At 44.0% G+C, this 25,453-nt stretch overlaps 2 protein-coding genes and 1 non-coding gene across 3 annotated transcripts; 2 read left to right on the forward strand and 1 right to left on the reverse strand.

The window, feature by feature from the left end:
* The first annotated feature begins 10,208 nt into the window (after positions 1 to 10,208).
* On the forward strand, positions 10,209 to 10,290 carry trnas-aga. The gene has a single exon. It is a non-coding gene; the product is annotated as a tRNA-Ser (tRNA).
* A 392-nt stretch (positions 10,291 to 10,682) lies between these two features.
* c10h8orf37 (chromosome 10 C8orf37 homolog) lies at positions 10,683 to 17,656 on the forward strand. The gene is made up of 6 exons (XM_036537896.1): positions 10,683 to 10,848; positions 11,751 to 11,850; positions 12,164 to 12,222; positions 12,518 to 12,583; positions 15,168 to 15,263; positions 17,465 to 17,656. Exons 1-6 carry the CDS (start codon positions 10,694 to 10,696, stop codon positions 17,622 to 17,624), a joined length of 636 nt encoding a protein of 211 aa, XP_036393789.1. The 5' UTR covers positions 10,683 to 10,693; the 3' UTR covers positions 17,625 to 17,656.
* Positions 17,657 to 19,282: 1,626 nt separating this feature from the next.
* On the reverse strand, positions 19,283 to 25,413 carry LOC118783955 (T-cell differentiation antigen CD6-like). Its single transcript, XM_036537895.1, has 13 exons — positions 25,301 to 25,413; positions 24,834 to 25,148; positions 23,834 to 23,878; positions 23,450 to 23,599; positions 22,489 to 22,605; positions 22,212 to 22,322; positions 21,929 to 22,003; positions 21,634 to 21,759; positions 21,407 to 21,487; positions 21,108 to 21,218; positions 20,777 to 20,857; positions 20,454 to 20,564; positions 19,283 to 19,435 (listed from the first exon to the last, which is right to left on the reverse strand). Exons 2-13 carry the CDS (start codon positions 24,985 to 24,987, stop codon positions 19,293 to 19,295), a joined length of 1,305 nt encoding a protein of 434 aa, XP_036393788.1. The 5' UTR covers positions 24,988 to 25,148; positions 25,301 to 25,413; the 3' UTR covers positions 19,283 to 19,292.
* Between the last annotated feature and the right edge of the window lie 40 nt (positions 25,414 to 25,453).

Consider the following 25,453-nt stretch of genomic DNA (forward strand, 5'->3'; position numbering starts at 1 on the left):
GGAGATGTAGCAATAACCTAAAGGACCTTACTGGATTGACACACACGGGTAGCAATTAAAATGAAACTATTTTCTTGTGTGTACTCAGAGTGACGCAAAAAAAAAAAAAAAAAACGCATCTCTACCACTCAGCTGAGACACTGACAGATGATAAGGGCCTTATCTTGTTCGCTGTAACCGTAATATGCTGTAATGTGCATTGCCTACTCATAAACGTAAATATTTGAACGTGAAAGGACGTACTGGGAAGTGACCCCGTGAAATAACCGGGGTTAAGTTTCTTCTCAAAGATTTACTGTCGCTCAGAGTATGACCAATACTTTTATTGTGGTCTTACGCCAGTTACGATCAGGCCGAGCTGAACGCCAGAGGAGAGGAAATGTGTGAAAGTTTCCACTTCTTTTTGAGTCGCACTTTATGGTTGACAAATCCTCAGTTTTTTCCTGGTTTGAAAAAAGCTTTTATGTACCATGTATCTGCATTGGGGAGGCTGTAAATGACTTTAAGAGATCATTCTCCTAGAGCTCTGAAACACCTGTAAGTCCAGTTTCATTCCGTGGGGCAGCGTCTCAACCTTAATTCTTCATTTCGATTAATTCACTCGTCCGGCAAACACTTCATGCTCGAAGAGCTGAGGCTGAGCATATGCGTGGCCTGCTACAAGCCCTATGGATGGAAAAAGCCCACGCCAGGGTTTGTTTTCACCTGGAGCAGTCATTTGTCTTGGCCGGGGACCAACACTAAACCGCTGTATGTGTTTCTATGGTCTCTCTGGGTTTGTGTGTGCACCACAACCACTTAATGTGGCGGGGGAACTTAAGTTTTCAATAATAATCCTGAAATTGTGAAACCACACTGTTTTTGATTCCCTGAGCAGGGTAACGAAATGTGCACTTTCGCAAATAATTGGCGTGTAACATCACCGTGCCAGCTGTCCCAGAGGCAACCCGGCGGCTTCAGGGCCGATGAACCTATTGTGCACCATTGCCCGGCAACAGCATTGTGTCTTTTTGTGACTGCTTTATGTCGCCTCATGACACTTTAGGAAATGAGATATAAAAATGATTTTGTGTATGATTTGAGCTTGAGGGGTCACTGAACGTAATGTTGCGGTGATGTCATTTGCCTTGTTGCTGTCATACCCTTTCACCTTCAACTGATCTGCCTGCTCTCTCGAAATTCCAGTTTTGACTTCCACTTCCAAGTATATGTATAGTATCATGGACACTAAGTGTGATGCCCAACCCATTGCATGCACCTCATTACAATAACCTGCTGTGAACCAGGATAGACAGCTCTGACCTGAATTCTTACACAACAGAAATTCCCAAAAGGGGATTTAAGGATCTTTTCTCAGGTAAACAGATTCCTCATCAACTTCCTGGACCCTTATCTTGATAAGATATGCCCAGAACAGCCAAAATCTAAGAATTCAGGTGTTTTACAACCTGTTGTATGTCAATAAACACCAGTATCTCAGTGTCTCATGCTTCCTTTAAATTCCTGGACAATTCTCATTGATTGGCCAGAAGTCCAACTCTTATCAGTACTGATTCACCAATGACTAAATTGGTCTCATAGTGAGAGTCTAATGAGGAACACATAGTAAGCCCACATACCCGTCCATTGCTAGTGCTGTGAGTACTTTTTACTTATCAACATTAATGTACGGAGTGTAACTTCCTGTAACCCAGACACGTTAGTCCAAAGTGCTGCAGGAAAGACTGAGGCCCAAAACTTTGGCCGCACTGTACTAAACATGCTCTTGTATTGCTTCCCTGACTGCCCACTGAAGGCCACAGGTATATTAAAATGTTTCTCTAAATTATAGCACAGAGGCTGACTAACCTCAAACTTCTAGGTCACATTATTGATTAGTCTAATATTGCTCCATTCACTCCCTGTAAAATACATGACCATTTTCAAAGAATTGCTCTGAAATAGGTGTCTGCTTCCAGTCATACCTAAAACAGCTCCATGTCACCATTGTCTTATGACAAATCTCTCTTCTGCAAACAGCACAGTACCATTTGCAAAACACTCACGGGAAGAAGAGATTTGAACTCAATATGGTGTCACCTGAAGGTAAACAGCCATTGTTCCCATGGTCCATTGAGCTTTGTAAATACGTTGTAAATAGCTATTTCTTTCTTCTCTTGTGTCAGCAACCCCTAAAAAGGTGACATGCTATGAGCTGAAACCACTATGAGTTTGTTTTGCACAATCTGTGGTCTCTGCATGTTCACAGCAATACTCAGGGCTAAAAAAAATTGTTTCCGAGTGGAAGCAGAGAAATATACAGTTGTTCATATGAGTTCCACAAACTGTACACGACTATGATCTGTTTGGAGATAGTGCCATGTCCCTGAAACCTTGAGATGCTGGTGGTCTGTTCACTGTTGCCTTGGTTGTTTCCTAGCCTAACCCTAGAACTGGCGGTGGGGGGGCGATGTCTTGTGATTCTGGGGTGGCACGTGCTGTCCCTGCCATTGGTGGCTGGCTGCCATGCGTGGATAATCTGCTATTGCTGGTCCAAGACATCTTGGACAGTTTCTTGACTGTGGGCTTCAGTCTCCTGACCAGTACCCAAAGTGTCATTTGGTTCCATAGTCAATGTACTGCTGCGGTTACCCACTGCTGTGCACTTAGTGAGTAGTGGCAGTTTGGGCTCTATATATAAGCCACCAATTCTCTTTCCTCATGTGTCTTATTCTGTTTTTTTATACATCCTTGCTAGGGATTAATCACTGTAGTTGATTGTGTTTGTCACCAAAACATCATCTCCCATCTACTTGGACTGTCCCCATTCAAACAGGGACAGACACATTTCCTAAATCACAGTCTGCTGGTGAAAATTCATTCTATAGTGTGGGAAATCTATAGAGGGGGTCTGTGAGTTGGATACTGATTAACTTCTACACAGGTATGACAGAGATTGAGAAGTGTTGCAACAGAAATCAGTCCAGTTGGCAGTCTTATATTGGTTGCAGGTGCAATGCTGATGACCATATTAACAGTAAAGGAGTGAAAATGTCTTTTAAAGTAAGTGAACACTGGTGACAAAAGCATGTGAGGCTGAATATGGACTGACTGAACCTGCCTGTACAAGACACCAGCCTGGATAAAACTGAACAAGTTCATAAGGGTTGTCTGAGGCAATTCACACAATGTTGCACTGCATTTCAGAATCAGAATTGTTTTTGTCTTATTTCATCACTGTTATGTATTTCATCACTGTTTCATCACCTTATGCTGTTTGCACCATTCCGTTTTTGTATTATCCAGTTATTTCTCCTGACTTCCAGTTTGCAATGCAATCATCCTTATCTCAACATTGGTTTATGATCTTATGGTTCAGAGATGCTTGTGCTATTCCACTGCTGTTTCTGTTGATGTTATCTCATCATTTTTAATATTTAATCAGCATTCCTCATCAGTTTTTTGTTTGGTCATGGAAATTTAAAAATGAATAAATGATACTAATTTTGTTCATACCTGTCTGTATTGAGTACTGTAGAGAATTCTGTGGTTTGATGTGATTTGATGTGATGTGATTTAGGTCCGGTGTGCCCCGGCAGGAGTGTGCCCCAGCCTCGGAGCCTCTGAGCTGGGGGAGGTTCGGCGAGCCGTTCCCCACATGGAGGAGCTAATGTGAGAGCGGAGGGAATACGGCTCAGCGGAGGGATGGGGAAAGTCGGCGGTCCCAGACCCAGCCCCACGCGGTCGCCCCAGACAGGCTGAAGGGTCGAGGGTGTCATTTCGCGAGTCAGACGAGACACCCCGCTCCTCCCGACGCGCCGCCGGCCTTTTCCCACTCCCTCTCTCTCTCTCTCTCTCTCTCTCTCTCTCTCTCACTCTCTCTCTTGTTCTCACTGTCATCGCAAGGGAAGTGCCAGAGTTTTGACAGCTGTGCTCAGATTGTTCTAACGGCGGGCTGGAGCCTGGAGGAAAAGGGTGTGTGTGAGTGTATGTGTATGAATGTGTGCGTGTGTGTATGTGTGTGTGTGCATCAGGGTCTAGGGGCTGGTGAGGAGGCGGGGGGTTTGGAGGTGGGGGGGCGGGGTAACTGTAATACATTTTGGCCTCATTTGCATGCCTGAGAGGCGGACTTCGGAATAAAGCAGGAATGTGTGTCGGGTCGAGGCGGCTAATGACTGAGCCCTGGCGGGTCGCGCGGAGCAGGGCCAGGCCAGCCACATGAGACTCAGCTGATTCAGGCACTGGGTGGGACAGACGCAGGGGCCGCTGCTCGGCACGGGGGCCTTCACTAAAAGGGGGGGATCAGGGCCGCAGCAATGGTGGTGTTGAAGATGACGGCAATGGTGGCAGTCAAGACAGACAGGTGTTCGGTGGGGTCAAGCCAAGCACGTGCCTGGCTGCATGGTCACTGAGACTGAAGCTTGCCAAATCAGTGTTCTCCAATCAGTCACCTGAGCCACGGTCTATACAGCTTCACTAAAAGGCATCTCCTCACTGTTTTTACCCCTCTCTGAGGTTTAGCATTTTAGGCATCGTGTCAATCCACATTTATCCTCAGCTGAACTGACATTGCACATTTCACAAATACCGGCATTGAGGAATCCTTGTGTATGATGCATGACTCTCTTAGAGCTACATATGTCAGTGACATCATTTGCAGAGACATCAGTTACCCTGTGGCCGTTGAAGTGAATGGACTTCTCAACTGACCTGTTGAAAAGCCAGGCTACATTGCAGCGGGGAGCCACAGATTCCCCACAGATCAAGTAGCCCGAAGCTCGAATCCAGCCACCTAATCATCCCCTTTTGCTGGTGCCTGGATATTGACCATTTCCCTCCTTGTCTTTTCTGCAGAAGTAGAAAATAATCTCACAATCCATGTTCATGGGTAAGGAAATGTAAACTCTGCACAATAAGCCCCTCTTTCTCATATGTTCTCACAGGTGTCCCCTCCAACACAACTGCAACAGTAAGAAAACAAAGTCCTTTTGCAGGAAGTTGAAGATAAATAATTCTTATCTCTGACCTGGCACCAGACGCCACTCTGCCAGGTGAGTTACTGTAATGACAAAGCATATGGGCAGAACTGGAGTTTATCTAATGAATTTTATAGGCTTGCTCATACGTACTGGAGAGTGAGGCATTTATTGCAGATACATGTTCTCCTGTTTACAAACTGAACACGAGGGCTTATCAGCTGTTCTGTAGAACTGGGAATATTTCAGGAGGAAAGAATTTAACCTTTAATACAAATTTTCTAGGGCAGGCTTTAAGTAACCCACCTGACGCGACTGTTGTTCAGCTTTGAATTGTAACAAAAAAAAGGTGTCCCACGAGCACATTAAAAAGTGCAATGGGTATAAAGATAATTGTTCTTCTGAACAGCATAAAATTATGTACATGTTTAAAATGTCCTGTCACGAGATCTCTAACAATAGTGGATTACCTCATACAAAAACTGAAATAACTTATTTCAAAACCTGGTCATTACTATGAGCTTGCATGTAGTGTCTAAAAGTACAATCCAATACGTACAGTTTGGCTTTACAATGAATTCAGGCAGACAGTTTATTCACTTACTCACTACACCACATGCTGAAATGATTCTATAATGAAAGCATATGTGCAAGAACACATTTGCACTCTTTTGCTGTTTGTAATGTGACTGTGAGTAGTTCGTTGGTTGTTTTGCTTCACTTTGTGGTCGTTCTCACATAGAATCAGGAAGTGTTTTTTGTAGCTGGCCTGAGAACCTCGTAAAAAGCACAGGACATCCTGTGGCCATTTAATGACACAGTGCAAATTCTAATCAAATGAGTCAAATAAACACTCTTAGTCATGCCATCCAATAAAGCGGCCTTACTGCGGGTTACCGATTCTGTCAGAGTCACACGCCAAATGGAGGTGCTGCTGGTCTCGTCTTCCAAAATAAATGATCTACTGGGGAAGATTGAGGATGTTGCCTGGACAAGGGTGAGGGTACTCGCACGCTGCATGTTCATAAAACTCCTTTCTTCCTGTAAACTGTCATACAGCACCATCAGGTGGGGGAAGCCTGCAACTGCAGCACAGATTGAAGAGTATCTTGTTATGGGTGACATGCCATACATCCATTGAAACTGAAAGGTATGTGTTGTGACAATTGTGAAATAACTTCTTTGTGGATGATTTCAATAAAATCTACTATTCATTGGCTACAGACTACTGCTGAATCTAATAACATTCAGACATCAGGCAGACAGCACCATTAAAATTCAAAAACTGCAGACTGCAAACAAAGAACAGTATAAACAAAGTCACATACACCCTAGAGAGATCTCAGAGACCCCTGCCAAATATTCAGAATTGTAATAAAACATTTCCAAAGCGAGACGAAAAAAAAGTCATTCATTGTCAGCAGCGAATTGCAATAATATGCCTGGTCCTCGTTGAGCAACGTTTAATTGCCCATTTATAATTAGTTCAAATGTCAAGTTGCTTTTATAGGAATATGACAATAAACTAGCCCACAAAACATGGAATACATTTAATGAGACAATATGAATTGTAGGAAAGAACTTTCTGTTCTGCCTTATGGTTACATTTCATCAAAATGCGAAGTCACAGCACACTATGCATGCACTATTACCGGAAATTTCTGTTTGTAGCTTGAGCACAGCGTTTGTCTCCAGATATGAATGTATGATAAATCTAATATAAAATATGCTAATGTGGTTAGTAATCTTTCAGAAAGAAAGATTACTAATTACTAAAGTTATTTATACATATTTCAAATAACTTTCAGTTTTATTCAACACTTGAATGCAATTCCTGTTGAAGCAGGGAAAAAAAGTTCACTTATCAATAGTGTTTTGTAGAGGCCAATTGCTACACCCAGGATTTAATACAAAGCAGCGGAATTATGTAGTTTTGTGAAAGCCCTAAGTTTCCCTTCAAATGTGTATTTGTGGATAAGGAGGGATAAAGCATTGTTCTGACAGTTTCCTGTAAATTTGTGTCTATCAGAGGGCCCACGAATGAGGATATCAGAGGATTCTGGAGTTGCATTCAGGTATACTGAGAAGACTGTATCTAAACACAACTTGCTTTTTCTTGTCTGCTTTCATTGAATACCTGCTGCACTGTCCAGTTTGTTAGCCCTAATCAAATGAGGGGCGCTGATCACATTTATGTAAAATGTTTCATTGAACACATGAGTGATTCTTTAACTCCTGTTTTAACTGCATTTCTGAATTGATTTGTGACCTTTTAAACTCCATTTGTTCCAGGATCAGTAAAAATACACCATTCCTGACAATGTGATCATAAATTACATTCAGGATAGCATATGGCTCAAAACATGCTTCCAGTCCCGCAAATGGTAATGTTAGTGGCTGCACAGTTGGAGCAGTTTAACACTACAGTTTTGCATATGGGGACTTTGAGTTTTCAGACACTTTTCAGCCTTGCCTTGCTGACCCCCCAGATGGGAGCTGTGTATTTGTGGCTGCTCAATCCAGGTGTTTTTTGTCCTTGACAACACATCCCACCCCCAAATCCAAACAGTAACAATTCAGTGTCAAATCGTAACACTGATCCAGGATCAGTTTCTGAGGGCAGAAGGCTCCCACCCCTGGTTTTTGATTGGCACACAGGAGTTCCAAACGAACCTAAGCCCTCAGCCTTTAGACACTGTTGCAGATTCACACGACGAGGGCCCAGCAGAACCACCCCTGCTTGCGCCGCAGGCCATAAATCAATGAGGAGGGGGGGATTCTGTAAGACGACACCTCCTCTGAGCGGTATCAGCACACGACCCAGCACAGACAAGAGAGGAGAAGCAGGCAGTAAATCCACTGAATCCACTGATAGTGCTGTTTGCACAGTCACCACCACTTCCTTTGATCAAATCGACGGGGAGCGGGGTCGTGTGTCGCTGCCAAAGGTCAGCTATATATTACGCTCCTAAAAGTGATTACTGAAATTCTTAACTGAAACCATTCTGCAGCCCGGGTGTGCCATAATCCCCTGTGGCAGAGCCTGGAGCAGACAGGGCCTCTGTTTATCACTGTGAAGTGCAATCCTCCCTGCTTGTGTTTTCCATCATCGACGTGCTCACATGCTTACGTACCGGGCATCCACCCGGCTGCTGGTCTGCATGCAGCTAAAGCTGCGGCTAATCTGTCCGGAAATATAAATGAACACAAACTTCAAACGCCGAGCAGCAAATTAACCTGAGGCTTGGAGAAAGATGGAAAGTGCTCCGGCATACCAACAAATGTATACACGCCGTCTGGTTTTTATAACTCCCTGTTTGTTATGCAGGGACTTTGAGGGCTTTCCAACCAGTCGGCCTAGTGCTGTAGGTACTGCGCTTTAAAAATCAGCCAATGAAAATTGCAGATGGAGCAAATCATTAGATCAATTAAGTTCAGACAGAACAAAAACCCTCACATGCACACAATAAAACAATGGAAACTCCTACTCTCCATGGCTGTGCAATGGCGTATCCATTGACCCCCCTGAGAGCCAAAACTGATTCTCGGAAGGCGCTACAGTCCTCATCAATGGCACCCATACAAAGGCCAGAGTGTGCGTGGATCCCACAAAAGCACTAAATTACTAATAACAGAATCGATAAATTAAAGCTGCACTTGCCTGTAATGTGACATTACCGAAGCCTAAAAAAAACATGCAGCTGCCTGCTCCTCCGTGCACACAGGCCGAGCTGTAGCTGTAGCGGGGCTCGGGCGCAGCCAACATGAGCTAAACAAGAATAATGTGCAGTCATGCTCTATGAAACTTTATACACATTTGCTGATCATTACCTAAGATTGCTTTGTGTTAACTTTGGCAGACCCTGGCTTGGCTCCGAAATTAAAAGGGATGATGTATTTCCCCTTATTTGTTATTTGCACTAGGCTACTGAAGAAAAAAAAGCGGGAAAAGCATGCCTATGACTGACCGGGCCATGCCAGGAATAACAGAGCAGAGTTTGCACTGGTGCCTCATTAGCTTATGGAAAACAGTTCCCAGCGGGCACGACAGGGTGTAAATACATTTAAAACATTTCAGGCCGCAGTCGGGCCCGTGCCAACTTTTTTTTTTTTTTGTGAGAAAATGGCAAAGGCCCGAGAGCAGAGGCTCCAATGCGTTGTAACCCCATGTTGCATGTCTCATAAATTTAGCCAAGGAATTCAAAGTGAATTTCACAGAGCGTAACATACATATACGAATACCAAAGAAAGTAAATAAAAGGAAAGAATGCAGAAACTCGTGACACATACGTGACCTTGAGGCGCTTTTTAGAGAGCACCTCTGTGTACATTGTTTTCCCTGCCATCATCCCAGGGCACATTTCGCAATGTGTATATAAATATGTTGGCTATTTCACGTGTGATTGCCTCTTACAGAACACATTTAGCTTTGTTTGAGAACTTGAGAAGAATTGAGGATGCAGTCAAGGAAATTTATATGAGATGAAATTAATGCAATTATTACTGAAGTTTTGGGCTCCCTTAAAATCTTTTTTGTTTTTTTATTATTATTTCGTCATAACCAAATCTTTATCTTGTATCATGATTTAATATTATTGGGCTCATTTAAATTAGCAGTTATTGGTGTAAATGCAAGGCCTTAATATGATGTTGATGGGACAGTGCCCGAAGATGAATTAGGCTACCAAGCGTCTCTGAACAGAGCAGGAATTGAAACTCGGGTTGTGAAACCTACTGCCACATTAAGTGTTTGATTTACGATAGAACAGAACTATCTTAAAACTCAATAATACTCGATTATACCTGGAGACGATTCAATTTACTAGAACGCTGTTGCGTTCTTTCATTAAACCTTTTTAATCTGGTTTTGTACTCTGTTCGGAATCTAGCATGCATACAGCTCCAGTAATCGTTCAGTTTGTAATGGATTTGTTGAAGTTATAAACTTTTTCAAAATGTACGTCAAGTAAAAACCATCACCGTCACAAAATGCATCTCTATTGTCAGAGGATGACGTGCTGGATTACATTGATTCCTCGCACTTTTGACATTACATTTAATTGTTATCCCCAACTAATAATTTTCTGGCTAGTTTTATAGTGACATGTCGTTATGTCTGGAAGTATATTTAAGACATGTTTATATTTCATCAAAAATAACGAAGACTTTTATATCAATGATTACAAAAGTCTGAGTAACAATAGCTTTTATTCTGAAACACGACTCCAAAAGTTGAATACGACGCTTTCACAAGTAGTCGTGGCCGAGTGGTTAAGGCGATGGACTAGAAATCCATTGGGGTCTCCCCGCGCAGGTTCGAATCCTGCCGACTACGTTTTTAATTAAGTTTAGCCAATGATAAAACTGTAAGTAATGTGAAATACCATATAAATAAAAACACAACGTGCTACCCTCTTCACCTACGTAATCTTAATATGAAATTTACCGCTAAAGTTCTCGTCCAAGATAAAATTTTGCCTAAATCTACACTAAGATTTTAGACTAGAACCATAGCTAGCTACACGTTTCCCATGTGCTTGTCAATGTGTTTGTTTGCTTCCGAAACTGAAACAAAAAAATTGTATTTTCAACAAAGCCTCGAGACCGCATGATGGTCTTTCCTTAGATTTTAGTGAAAATGCGAAAATGCCAACCGTGCACGATCCGTGCGTAAAGGACGTGCGCGTGCATGCTGAGTCCTGGCAACGGTGGGGATAGCAACAAGAACCCGCTTCAATATGGCGGATGATTTGGATGAACTGCTGGATGAGGTGGAATCAAAGTTCTGCCGCAGTGTTTCACTGTCATCACCATCTCATTCCACTTGTAAAGAGGATGGAAGCCAGTTGCCACAGACCAAAAGAAAAGCAGAGGGGAAAGGCGGGACACGCGGGTATTTTGCAGGCTTGCACGCTCTTATTTCACATGATCATACAAAAGAAGCTGAGGTCAAGCAAGCTATCCGGTATTAGCCAACGCTAATTCAACTTCATCAGCTATAGTTAGCAAGAAAATGCTATTGGCCCATGGGTTGTTCTAGCTACATTTGCTATCTAACATAGCTTGCTAGCTAGTAACCTGATTTTGTAAATGTTAGCTCACTGGCTGCTCCTGGTAGCTGCACTTGGTTTTATTCGCTAAACAGCGAACTTTTCAAGCGCTGCAACTTCTCTAATGTTAACTTAACGTAATCAAAGTTGGAACCGTGGCTAGGTAGATAGGTGACTTGCTGACTTCAAGCAAGTAAATTAGCTAATGTTGGCTCTCCCAGCGTCTATCAATAATCCACACGACAGTAGAGCTAAATTAGCCTAGTTAGCCAGTCAGATTGGTTACGACCATACCAGACCCTGTGGTGCCGACATTGTATGTAACATAATAGTTATGTTAAAGAATAATAAGGGGTGAATTGTACTTAGTTAACCAGCCAGTGAAATAAACTCCACAAAGCCTAATGCCATTTGCCAAGTGCTTTCTCGCTTTTACCCCAAGATGTCCGTCTAAGAGATAACATAGGTATGGTTAGATACATAGACAGCATGCTGTCATTACAATATGGCCATACTCTTACTGAGACTTGAGTTGCAATGTAACTGTATTACAGCGATTTAGTGAGCTGTGCTTTTAAATATTAACATTTATACTTCATTAAACCTCATATTTTGCAACAATAGCAGTGACCTCTGATATTGACTGTTAGTTAACGAACTGTAAGAAACTTTACAATTGCCTTTTGATTTACACTTTTCAGAGCGCATTTAATTGAGCGTGATCTGAACATCCTGTTCTTTTCAGTTCTGCTGGCCAAGAACCACATAAAAACCCCGAGGACGAAGATATTGATGCTCTTCTTGAGGACATATTTGACGATGAGCATGATTCTGTCGACATTAATGTAAGCGTTGATTTAACTGTCTCATGTGTTATACATTTTACATTGTATAATATTTCTCGTTTTGTTTCATTTATGTCTCTTCAAAGTAATGGCACAGCCAAATGGATTGATCCTGTTGTATCTTGTGTAACAAACAGTGACGACAACAGTAAACCAAATCTTTTTTAAAACGTAAGGACAGACCATAACCATGAGCCTTTTAAAGCTGTATGTCATATAGGAAATTTATTAACTGGGTTATACTGAAGAAAAGTTTGTGTGTCATAAATCTGTTCATTTCTACTATTTCATAATTGTCAACTTGTGTGTACAGATGCCCAAAGCCACTCAGACTCACATTAAGAATTCATTGCCACAACCAGCAAGTAGAAGGTAAGTTGACATTTCACGTTACATGATATATTTGCTCAGCAGACAACTCTGTCAAGGGCCTCATACATTTTACTCTGTAGTAATTCATGTAACTGGATACACTAAAGCATTTCAACTGAAGTACCTTCCTCAAGGTAACCGCATCCTCAGATTCAAACTTGTAATCCTCTGGCCCCTTGGCACCTCTCCACTCTGCTAAATATAATATAAATGCAAATATTGGTTTATAAAAGAAATAGGAACTGTGTTTTCAATATCATCCAACAAATGAGTTAATGTTATTGTACCTTTACAGATGTTTTCCAGTTTTTCTCGGTGGGAGCTCTGTAGCAACTGGTGTTGGAACAAGTACGTCGCAAAGGTAAGTACAGTGAAATAGTGAAATGATTGCTGTGTGGAAGTCACTGTTACTGTAGGATCCAAATGTAACGCTTATTGCACATTTGTATCGCAGTAGGTTAGGTAGTAGTACATTAGCATATGCTATGATGCAGTGTATGGTCTCATAAGGCCAAGCATTGCAATAATAATAACAACAGTAATTTTAAAAAATGATAATATATTGGCTTTTTGGCCTTTCATTTCTTCTCTGCAGGGCGCATGCATACTGCCTTTAGACGAAATCATTTTAAGGGGCCTCACTAAAAATATGAAATATGTTTTTTTTCTGATATTATTATATGTGGTGTACATTTGCCCTGTGTTGATTTTTGCTTTATATGTATTTGTTCAGTTTTTAATGAAAAGTGCTTGTGGTACTGTACTTGTTGCCAAGTAAAAGGAAAGGCTACAATAACACTGCAGGGACTCGATGCAGCAGACTGCACTTTTGGCTCCATATATGAGCTATTGACACAGCTGTTATTATGCTGAAGTGACACTATTCTTGTATGTCTGAACACATCTGGAAACCCCAGCATCACACACCAGAGCAATTAAATATCTGCTGAGGAATATGAGAATATTAGACGCTGAGGAAAAGCCGCTGGGTTATTTGTTTAATTTTTTTTCTGTTTCTTATAAAGGCAAAAGCATATCATCAGTGTGAGACTGGACACCTTGTTGGCACTGGTTGATGTCAACATCTGAACCGTGGAACCCATCCAGGCTTTTGTTTTCCCTCTACTTTATATTGTCTTCTCACGGGGCGCCACACAGGGTTAGCGCCAATTAGGACCAAGGAATGAAGCCCGGCTCTGGGACGGCTGGCTGCCTTGGCACGCCTGCCCTCATTAATTATGTGGTCAAGCCACCTTTCCGCGGCTTTGAACCGCATGCGCGCTCAGCTGTGTCATTCGGGTCTCACCTAAGAGCCCTCTTCACCTGGCTGCTCCGTGATGATAATTAAGGAGCAGCCCCCTCGGCTTCGGGAGTCCGGAGCGCTAAAGGAAAGCCGAGAAGGCGGAGAGAAAATAAATGAAACGGCGCAATAATAAATTGCATCACCGGTAATCCTATACAGTGCCGGCCCACGCCTGTCGAACCGACCACCCCCCCCCCCCCCCCCCCCCCCAACACGCGTGTGTTCTCAGAGGTTGGATTGCCGATAACGTGGGGATTGATGTTGGCCATTAAAAAGGGCCAGCGCTAGGGCCGAGGCTGTAACAGACTCCCCTGCAGTGCTGTATATCAGCGTGTTGTCACCTGGCTGATGTCACGCCAGGTTTTTTTGGCTAAGTAAACACCCCATCCGCACCGGGCGCTGACCCACACCCGATCCCCACTCAGCGGCTGTGGACGGCGTGTTTGACGTCAGCCTTTTAAAATGCAAGCTATAGCCAATTAAACATCTGCAGGCTGTCATCGGAGCGGCCTAAAAAATTGTCATTGAGTCAGCCAAACTAACGGAGCAGAGCACAGTTGAAGTAACAACATTCCGTAGGATGCGCAGCTCAAGCTATGGAGCAGGGCGTGGTTGAGCTGAAGACCTTTCAGAAATGGAGCGGAGTGCAGCTGAATTACCGCCATTGCATATGACATGAAGCTCAGCTATGCAGCGGATTGCAGTTAAATCAACAACACTTAAGATTTGTAGCTTGAACTAATCAAACAAGGTGCTACTGAATCAACAAATTTTGATAAGCTGCACAGCAAATTTTATGGATCTGAGAGCTGATTTCACCAACAGGCATTAACCTGATGGACCACTGCTTTAACCCTGCGGAAAGCTTCATGGCGTGTTTAACCCCCCGGACTGGTGTAACTGTATCTGTAGGCACTGTGACTGACGTTTCCAGGCTCGGTAATCAAGCTGAGTGCCACATTTGAACACATCTGCACAGAGTACTCGTAGGACAGGAGAGCAGTCAGAAAACTCACTCTGCAAAGTTTAACACACACATACACACACACCCACCACCACTACCCCCCACCCCCCGGCTCGTACATGTGAATTATATCTGTCCCCGCAAAGCGGGGTCGCCTGTGTTTATCTTTTCACAATCTCACTCTCTTTCTGTCAGGAGCGGTCTGTTATTTTAGGAAGCGAGAAGCAGCAGCAGGGCCGTTATAAAGGGAGGCCCGGTATTTACGTACACGCACAGGGGAAGTGTCAGCGGGCGAAAAGTCCGCTTCATTTAGCGCGCCTCCACGATGTGCGCGAGGTCACCGCTCTAAATTACCCACACTGCTCTGCTTTTGATGCATGTCCCCTGCTCCTGATATTTGTTTCAAGACTTTTTAAAGCAGTCATGTTTCTTTCTGTGTCTAAAGCAGCTTGTGACAGGAGTCTATAAAGCTCTTTTTACCTTGCTTTGACTATACATACATACATACACACATATATTCACATTATTTTCTTTGGTTAAGTAGGAATGCAGTGGGTTTTTTATTTCTGTATGTTTTAATGTACAGATAATTTAAGGTACTTTTTATGTACATTTAAACTCAATGTGAAGTCTGTGGAATTCTGCAGCGGATACAATGCTATGTGTCTTTTCCTCCAGGGCTTGCAGTCGTCTGAGGTGCACTTCCTGTGACTTCTGCGTGGCCACGTTCGACGATCAAGAGTGGGACCCTTCCTGTGATTACCTCTTTTTCAGGTCAGCTCATGTAGCAATGACCTGTGTGCTTTCTGTGTGCTATTGAAAAATGTTGAAGGTATAACTTTTCCCAGCTGTTTTGTGTTCCACCACCTGGGGGCAGTGTTTGCTCATGTTCAGGAGCCGAATGGGGAATCCAAAAATAAGAACCAGATGCAAATCGTCAAAAGCTCATTGCTACCTTTCAGCAAATCCGTTCTGCTCCGTCTGTTTGCCGTACAGTTATGGTTCTCAGAAGAAGGCGGATTTCTGAAATGTAGAACCCTTATTTATTTTTTTTATTTAAAATTTTTTTCGTTGTAGAGTCAGCGATATGGTAGCTCTTAAGCAAATGATTTAGTGCGTTGAGACATGTAACGTGCTGGCCAGGTCAGAGGATACGGAGACAACCAGCGGAGGTTTAACTGCAGAACGGCAATCATTCTGTCACCGTGGCAGAAGGCCTTTTTGGAGCTGTCAGCACAGAGCTGGCCTGTGCGGACCTTTCTGTTCCCCCCCGGGGGGGTCCCTGTGGTAACACCTATCAGGTGGCTTATTGGAGCAGAGTTTGTGCTACCTGTCAGTCACAAGGCAGACAGCCAAAAAAAGTGCAACTGTGCAGAGTTAGCCTTCAGTACAGCTAGCGTGTCGAAAGTAAGAAAAGTAATTGGAGCACACTTGTTGAACTGACCTGTGGGACATGTTAGTCACAGTCTGCGCAGAAGTGTCAAGGAGAAAGTTTGCCCCACAGTGCCGCCATTTTGGAGGTCATTTCCTATCTGCAGATGACAAGTTATTGTTTGGGAAAGTTGTATTGCAATTTATTCTGTCACTGAGTTACCCTTCTTCTAGATCATTTTGTGTATAAATCACAATGTGCTGTCATATCTCTTGTCAGGACTACATCATCTCCCAGAGGCATTAGTGAAGCAATAGGCTGCTTCTGTGTGTTAACAGTTTAAAACATTGTTTTCTGTTTATGTTAGGTCTGACAAGAAGTATTTTATGCTGTCTTACCTCCAGCACATAAACCTAAAAGGCTAGAAGAGTATTTCTTTTAACTATTTGTGCTGAACACATAAGTAAAATCGTTCTAATGAAAATTAAAAACTTTACTAATGATGTTACACATTGGTTGAATAAAATCATTTATTAGTGAGTATGTATAATTTGCATTTGGAATTGGAAAAAATTGGAAAAGCCAATTTGGTCAGTAGTATATTAAATCTAATGATAGAAAAGCATTGTGAAGTTGCATAATCATCAGCATACAAACTATGAAGGCAAAAGAAATTCGTTCAGTATTTTTCATTAGTTTGCATGATTTCACCCTTTCACATTAGCAACAGCCCTGACTGAATACATATGTAAAATGTTTACTAACTATAGTGCACAATAACTGAATAGTTTGTGTGCCCACGTATAATTTGTATTTATATAAGTTAACATTTGGGGGAAAAACCCTTTCACGTGTTTAGTCCTTTAGTCCTTTAATCAGTAAAAATAATACATACCATTCCTATAAATGCTATGCTGATATGCATCAGTAATAACGGAGGCGGTATACCATAAAACTTCATACTGCGGATGTTGAGAGTTTTTGTGACCCCAAGCAATCTGCACAATTAATACTTTCATCTGACCTGTGCTGAAATGTAACAATGTCTTTCAGCCATTTCATAAAACAAAATGCCTTCCCAGGAAAATCTCGATTGCTGTTTGCAATTATGTGCCGTTACCTTGATCTTAGAGAGAGAGGCAAGCTTGTCATAGACGAGGGTAACATCGCACAGGTTGGCAGCTTATTGAGCTGAAGCGTACCATGTAATTAGTCCCTCATAATTACTGTTGTTCTTTTCCCTTTCCTCGGAACGCTCACTGACACTGAAAGGGGGTCCGCTCTCTCTCCGTGACAGCGGCTAGCCCTCGGTAATTCACAATGTGCAGACAAAGACTATAAAAAGACGGGGGCCGAGGACTGGCATTTGGAGCACCGATGCTGCAGTCCTCTTCATCCCCACCCACCTGCCTGTAATGGAACATTCGTTTGTCATGACTTGGCCTTGGGTTGGAGATAAACTCTGTTTTTCCCAGGGCGCTGCTCCTGTGCTCCTGGGAGATACAGGAAAGCTGGCAGAGCATTCCTTTGTTTGTGGGGGGGGGGGGTTAGCCGTGCGGTCCAGCGGGGGTTATGAACGACTCCTTGCCGATTCGTTCTGCAGGAACAACATGCCCGACCGGGAGAGGCTGCAGGCCAAGCTGAAGAGGAAGAGGGGCTCCCGCGCCTACGCCTGCCAGTGCAGCTGGTACTCGGCCGTCACCCTCACAGACCTGCGAGACCGCCAGGACCTCAAGTGGGTCTGCGCTAAGCATGAGGCCTGACAGTTTCATACCGTATTTAGAGGGTCTGTAGGATTTTTTTTTTTTTTCAGTACCTCAGAAACACCAATGTGTTTGTATACATCACAAATCATGTCACTTTGGTTAAAATACTGATGTACGTTCACCATTGGTGACACCGCCCACGTTCAGCAAAAGCACTCCTGCATTTTTCGTCTGGATGTCAAATCAGTGTTTCCTTCGCTGAAAATGCAGTGGCAGCGTGGAGCAGGTGGCGGTGGGTTTTGGTGTTTAAATCAAATCACTGGCCACAGCTGGATGAGCTGTGCATCGGCGTCGCTGATGAAATGAATCACGGGAGTGTCATTGGTTCAGGCAGAAGCCAAACCATCCAGTTATCACTTAGCACACAGGTGGCTTGTTAAAGAGAGGCGAAATCAAAATCCTGGCTCAGTGTTGTTAGTGAGAGTCCCATGGTACCTTTGACCCAGTACTTAAACAGGACAGATCCAGCAGACATGTGACTGGAGTGGGAGCCAACCTGAAATGAAGTGACTTCATACTGTGGCAGACAAGTGCTGTTGATTAATGTGAAAGGGACTGCCTTTTCTTTGGGGTTCTGAAGGTAAATGACAGACAGTCTGTTGGCTCTTCACTATACAGTCTTCACAGCTTACATGCCGTATTCTCAACCTGGCTGTGTTGTCATCCTCTAGTCTGTATAGCTAAGGGGAATTTTTACTCCTCCAGTGCAGTGAATGTGTGTTGAGCACTGCCTTGCGGGTTCCTCGGATGACAGGCACCGCATGCAGTAAGTGCACATCGCTTCCATCTGCTGCACGCACTTTTATCGATCCACCAACTCACCTAGTACCTTCCTCCTTTCTCTTATCCCATCCCCGCTGCTGCCCCATCGGTCAGAGCATAGCTCGCTCTGCTAGCGTTACCCTACAGCGATCAGCCTGTCCCATTGTGAATCCCACACTGTGTCCTGACTCACTGAGTCCCTCTGTCTGAAGGTTAACCAATCTGTTACGCTGAATAATTCTTTTCAGTTGCACATATTGCAGACATTCCATTACAAGCATAAATCTGTGCTTACCAATAGTGGAAAAGCAGGGGTGGGATGAGTGAAAGATATTTGTATTCCAGCAAAACATCAGACTATTCCTCATTGTTTTTAAATCACAGAACAAAGTGGTGAGAATGACTCTTTCCTCTTAAGTCAGAATGGATTGCCATTTGCAGATGAAAATGTGTAAAATGTCCTTTTTAAATGTATCTGTAAATTGTATTGTATATTAGTAGAGGACATTTAGTAGGAGTTTGTATCAGGTGTTGATTAATAACCATGTCAGTGTTTAAAATGTACAATATTTATTTACAAAACATCAGCAGGCTTGTAAAGACCATCATGTATAAATTGCATCAAATAAATTATTCACATGCTGGCATTTTTTTTTTGTTGTGTGTTTGCGTGTGTGTGAGACAGAGAGAATACTTTCAGACTACAAGTAATAACAGAGGATGGACCTCCGTCTAAAACCATCTCTCCTTTTTTTCTCAGTTAATCAATTTCTATTCATAGACATTCGTAGACATTCAGAGATGGGAACCACTCACACCTGGTGGTAACAGCAGTGAGGCCTTGCATAGCAGGATGATAAGGGGAAACCCGCTTGATCGCCTTTGGTGGCCCGTCCGTTCTCCTCACTGTATGTAGTTTGCGACGTCGTCGTAGTCGCTGTCTGAAGACGACTGGCCAGAGTCCTCCTTGGGAGCCGAGTAGAGGGGCTCGTGCTCGGCCGGCGGGCTGGCGTACCACTCTCCCGACGACGTGCTGGACGAGTCCCCTGGAAAACAGACCACCCGTCTCACCTGCGCGCTCGCACACCCGTAACGCATTACTTTGCATAGCGGTGGGAAACCTGCCAGGGCCGTGGCTGCGCGCTGATTTATTGGTCTTGTGCAAATGCTTGTCGCAGCATTGTCATTTCACAGTCTAATTCCCCAGAGGTAAATGCGAATTTGCCGTGGAAAAAAGCAGGCAATTTCCTCCCGGGCGCTCTGGGCTCATCAGCGCGCGGGTGATAATGGCATGCTTGGTTTCTCACAGTTAGGACAAATTTAACCTTGTGTGTAAGCCCTTGTTTCCAGATAGTACAGGCCACTTTCTCATATATTTTTGTAGCTATAGGGGTATGAATAATGAATTGTGGTGAAAAAAAACAACAAAAATGAATAGGAGTTTTCCATTTATATGGAAAAAAAGTCTTGTCTTGTCTCATACTTATTTAGTGTGACACCCGGCTTTTGGGAAATCTATTACAAATGTGAAAAGCCTAGTGTTTCTCCTTATTTGTGAAGGAATAAAAGTGGGTCTGTCCGTTTCAAGTCTAGCCAAACCATGTTGAACAAATCTGTTGTAAATCTGACACAGTTTTAATTGAAGTTTTAAGGTGACATTCCTCCGTACATCCCGCCGGAGGAGGGCGAAGTCACTCGGGGAACAGATGAGGGCACAAAAAAACCTGTCACTCTCTGTCTATTGTGACACAATTTCCATTAGCCCACACACGACACCCATTCTTGTGAAGAGTCGAGAGAGAAAACAAAGATTATCTCATCAGCTTCCATCCTATTTCCTGTTTTAAGTACTTTAGGTGCTTTTTTGTCTTAAGAAAAGTATTTCATAAGTCTTAACGGTGGACAAGCACTACTAAAATCTGTATAGATGGCAGTGCAGACATTTGCATTCACAAGTGAAAACAAAGAAAATGTGTCATTTGCTTTGCACTGCTGCTCTCAGGGCTCCGCACTATGTAAATGCAGAGGCTGAAATGAGAGGTAAAAGCCAAGCCAGTGAATTACCCTGGTTGTGAGAGGCTGGTGGTAGATAGCTGCGATAGGGGTTGCCACAGTGTTCAGTCTGTGGCTGGTCACAGTCATCTGCTCCCGTCATCTCCACAGGAGGTGCTTCACCTTTCAGACAATCGTGAGAAGAACAAAAAAGTCACGGCACTTACGGGAACAGGAGCGAGAGAGGCTGAACCGGCAGATTTGGTCAGCTCCCCACACTGAACAGTCAAGCCGACCCTCTCTAAAGCGTTGGTACCGGTGTTTGGATTTGTTGGTGTTCAGTGACGGCGACTGATACTGCCCAGTTCAAGGAGTGTGTTGAGGATGCCACAGACCTTGCATCTGCAGCTCCACCTCTTTTCCTGTGTTTTCGTAGCATTCTCCGGAGGATGTGCTGGAGGAGTCAAACGAGTCTTCTGAAAGGAGACGCATGCAGTTAGATTCTCACATTCATCAGCCTCACCATGTCTCTCTGAGGGGCTCTCTCCAGCCTCCTAATGGTCAGTACACAAAACTACAAGGTGGCGTCTGTATAAGCATGTACAAGGGCTTGTTTTGACTTAACAATCAAGATGCAGGGAGATATATACCTTTTTCTAATTCGCTTTCAAAGCAGATACAAAACGTACAGCCAGGAAGAAATGATAAAATGAAACGGCATATTACCCTGATCTTGAGGATCTGGTGGGAGGTAGCTTTTGTGGGGGGGCTCACAGTGTACTGTCTGCAGCTGGACGGTCTCATCTTTTCCTGCCTCTTCTGGAGGAAGCGCAACACCTTGAAGACGAACATGAGAAGCACAAAAAAACACTTGAGGACAGGGGCAGGTGGGGTTGTGCTGATACGCATGCCGTGCACATGTGGTTAATTCTAAACGGCAGGTACTGGTGTTTAGCTTTTGTCGGTGTTCAGCGAGGGCCACCGTTGCCGCTGAGTTTGAGGAGCGCGTTGAGGATGCCACAGACCTTGCATTTGCAGCTCTATGTCCGTTCCTGTGTTTTCATAGAATTCTCCGGAAGATGTGCTGGAAGTCTCGACCGAGTCTGCTGGAGGAGTAGCGCACACAATTAGACTTTCACTCTGATCAAAGTAGTGTCCCCCAGTTATCACTATTGAACTCTCTGTCCCCAAATTCATGCATCATTGAAGGTTGTGGTCATACAGCCAGAAAAGAGATTTGAGAGACACATACTAGCTTGGGGTGCAGTGTTGCCTCGCTCACAGAAGCCATTGACGAAGTTTGCCCCAGGAAGCGTTCTGAAGCTGCCCGCATTCTCAGGAGAGCCAGGCAAAGCTGCCATGTCAACTGGAGCGTTGCCTGAAATTTGCATGGTGTATCATCAGTAATGGGTAATTTATCTTTACAGTAAACTTTACAGTAAACTATTGCTGTGTATGTCTAGAGCTTGTGTGTGAGTGTGTGTGTGTGAGACTGTGTGTGAAGGAAGCTGGCCCTTTGGGCTCTTTAAGGAAGATGGTTGACTCACCTTCTTCAGGAAGACAGGACAGGGCTGAAGGCTTCAGCATGGGGCTACTGTTCTCTCCTCTGGTCCGGAGGGAATCTGGGGAAATGGAGGCCATTTGGTTTCAGATAGGCAGATAGGTATTACCAACTGATGCTGATCCAGTAATATTATATCATGTTAAATTAAGATAGATGTTTAGATACACCTGTTCCTCACATATCTTGGATTGGTAAGTAAAATGTTTAAATAAATAAAAAAAACAGTGTCAATCATAATCAAAGACAGACGAGTGACATCAACCCACTCTGAAAGGTGGCCATGGCAGCAGCAGGCTCCAGGCCAAAGTTGTAGTGTTCGTAGTCCGAGTCATCGTCAGTGCTCAACTGGGCGCACAGTTGTCTGGGGTTACTTGGGGCTGTGAAGAAAGGTAGAACAGTGGTACGCTCTCTTGAGAAAAGGAGGACTACTTTTCCCTCTGTTTCTCTGCAGTCAGGTACACACTATTCTAAATGGTTTATAAAAGAGATTGAAAAGATCACAGAAGAGAAATAGGGGCACAGATACAAGGGGCACACACTGACCGTTGTTTCCCACGGTGTCGGTGGGGACCTTGGGGGCATTATCTTTATCCCGGTAGTCGTTGCCTTGTTCTGCAGGTGTTGCCAGTTCTTCCTTACTCTGCTCCAGATTTACGGAGACTGGGGAGAGAATCAGGAAACACCTCAGACCACCTTAAACAAACTGCCATTAAACCTGCCTGTTCTCTTAGAGGGAGGGACGACACAATTTCACAAGAAGAGTTTAAGACATCACAAAGTGAGGAGAAGAGTGCGAACAGCTACGAATGAATAGATGGCTGTGCAGTTCAAAGAGGTTGCTCTTGGTGACAAAGCCTCGCTCCTTCTGCAGAGCGGGAGGGTGATTTGTATAAACATCCGGCGGAGATGATAACCTTGGCAGGGCCACTCATTATCACACACAAAGTCGCTTACTGTTAATACCAGGTACGGCTTCATAAAACAAATATGCACATCGCGAGGACTCGCGGCTCTTTGTTGAGCACCGAGGCCGTGATCCAGCGGTGTCGGCTGAGCTGAGAGGAGGCCGCAGGAGAGCTCAATGCTCCGCTCATCTCTGCCCGTTGGGTGCTTTCAGACCGGACCGGAATGTTCTGTTCTTTTTGTCCTTACTGGCCTTGTTTTTCTGTGCTGTATTTTTATTTTTCCTTCAAATTGTTCTCTTGTGGGGAACTTAAGGGCAGCCGTGTTCATAGCACGTTCGAGCTAGCTGCTTTTTCGTACAATTTAGGTGCACAAACCATTTTCCTTTTAAGCTGATGTGCATCCCATTGTGTAAAAGGCAAATAACGAGCTAATACGAATGAATGGTTTGTGGTGAATAATTCACGAATCCTGTGCTGTGTGCAGTTAAGAGGCACTGTTCTGACGCTCAGTGGAGTCTGTGAAAGCTTTTGCCAGGCCTTGACCTACAGCCATTAAGGAGACGTACGCAGAGAGCATGGGGTTATGTGCAAGGTCTTACAGCAACTCCTTCTTTTCTTGAAATGCCAGCAGAACAGGGCGTTTGTGATCAGCACTGTCAGGAGGAGCAAGGACAGAAGGATGCACCCCACCCCCTCCGGGGACAGGACAGAGGGGACAACTTCGACCCTGACAGCGGTGCTCATTGGCCCTGGAATGCAAAGAGGCATGCGTAGTCACCATGTTAAAATGTGGAACTCTGCAGCTGAGATTTGTGGGTTCCAGTCTTGCATCAGGCCACTGATGTTGGACCCTTAAGTGTTGTTTACTCCTCTAATGATCTATAGTAAGTTCTGGCATCCACAAAGCAGAGAAATAACTTATAATCTTGCCAATGAATGAGTGATGTACTCATAAGCGTATCTGCCAAGAGGGTGGTATTTACCTGAGGTCACAGCTATGACAGTTGTTTCTTCTTGTCTACGTGCGCCTGCATGAGGAACAAGCACAAGAGGCAAATGTCTTTTACAGGTTTAACTGAAATCTTAAGTTAATACTCAGTAAACTGTTCATCAATCAAACACAATGGCAACACATGGGCAGAGGTATTGCTGTAGTCTCCATTACCACAAAAAATAATTGCTTGCACAAACTGGCACACAGGGTTTAAGATGGCAAAGATAAAGCCCTTGCATGAGATTATGCACATCAGAGTCCTTGCAGAGTGGTGTTTGCTTGATATGATCTCTGCACCCCCACAACTGATTGTGTTTAAAGGTCACAGTTGTTTGCCTAACTGTGCCCATAACACATACAGTACATCTATGTTGGAGCTTGAAATGTGTTTGAATGTTTCTGGAAAATTGCAAATTGTTTTCCAAAATAAACCACCATCCAAGTACTGACCGATGGTGAGCTCAGCACATGAACATGGTGTTATGTCTCGTAGCTGTGCTGATGGGAGCTGAAGCCTCCTTTGGCCTGCATTTGGACTTCATCTCCCATGAGCCTGTCTGGGAAATGCTGCACAACATTTTGACCATATAGAGCACAGCCCAAGTAAATTGACTGTTTTTGGTAGATTTGTACATCCTTAGTATGGCTTACCAAACACTATTCCCTGAATTTTATTTTTTCATTGAATTTTGCTGGGTGCCTTTTAATGTATTTGCCTTTGTCTGGTATTCTGGAGCTCAGAGTACACCTTAGCAACAAGCCAAAAAGTACTTTGGAAATTAAACTCAAGGAGAGTTGCAAATACAAACAGACACTCTGCTGCACTGATGGACCTTAAAAGCTTGACTGACAAATGGTTTGTAAGTCAAGCTCTCTGAGTTAATGTTAGTTCAAGGACTTTGAGTGCCAGTGAATTATACCCCAGAAATGGAAAGAACAACTCCCCAGAATCCCTCAGCTCAAAAGGAGCTAATGAATGTTAGAGGTACCTGAACATATGACCCCTGCATCCTCCTTGTGTCCGCAGTCCGAGCTGTTTTTCATGGCAGGGCAGTCCCACAGGTTCCTCTCCGTGCCAGTGCAATTCACATCATCGAGGAAGATGGGGCCACTCCCCTTTCCAAAGGCCCCGCCCTGTCCCATCACACGGCGGGCGGAGCCACAGCCAACCTGAGCACAGACCACGTCTGCATCTTGCAGGTCCCACTCATCATCGCACACCGTGCCCCACCTCCCGTCCTGCCACAGCTCCACCCGCCCCTCGCAGGGGTCCAAGCTGCCGGCCAATCGAATGGCCTGGTGCCCTGAGTAACAGATTCCTCAGTCAATGAGACGGTATAAGCTCAAGACCTCACAGGATTCACCACACTGAGAGTAAGAAGCAAACTCTGTGTCTGAATATTCCATGGCAAAAACAGAGGGTTGTGCTCACTGCTGCTTTTCAGTGAAGACTTACCACAAACTATCTCTGTTGCATTGGTGCAATTATTCTGTACTTCCTTCGTGCAGTTCTTCAGGCTGAAGTCACTGTAGATACAGTCTGTGAGACAGGAGCTGTTGTGAACTGTACTGTTGCCAAACCAGAACACTTCTCCACATCCCAGATGTC

This window comes from Megalops cyprinoides, chromosome 10 (genome assembly GCF_013368585.1).
Source record: "Megalops cyprinoides isolate fMegCyp1 chromosome 10, fMegCyp1.pri, whole genome shotgun sequence".
Classification (NCBI taxonomy): Eukaryota; Metazoa; Chordata; class Actinopteri; order Elopiformes; family Megalopidae; genus Megalops; species Megalops cyprinoides.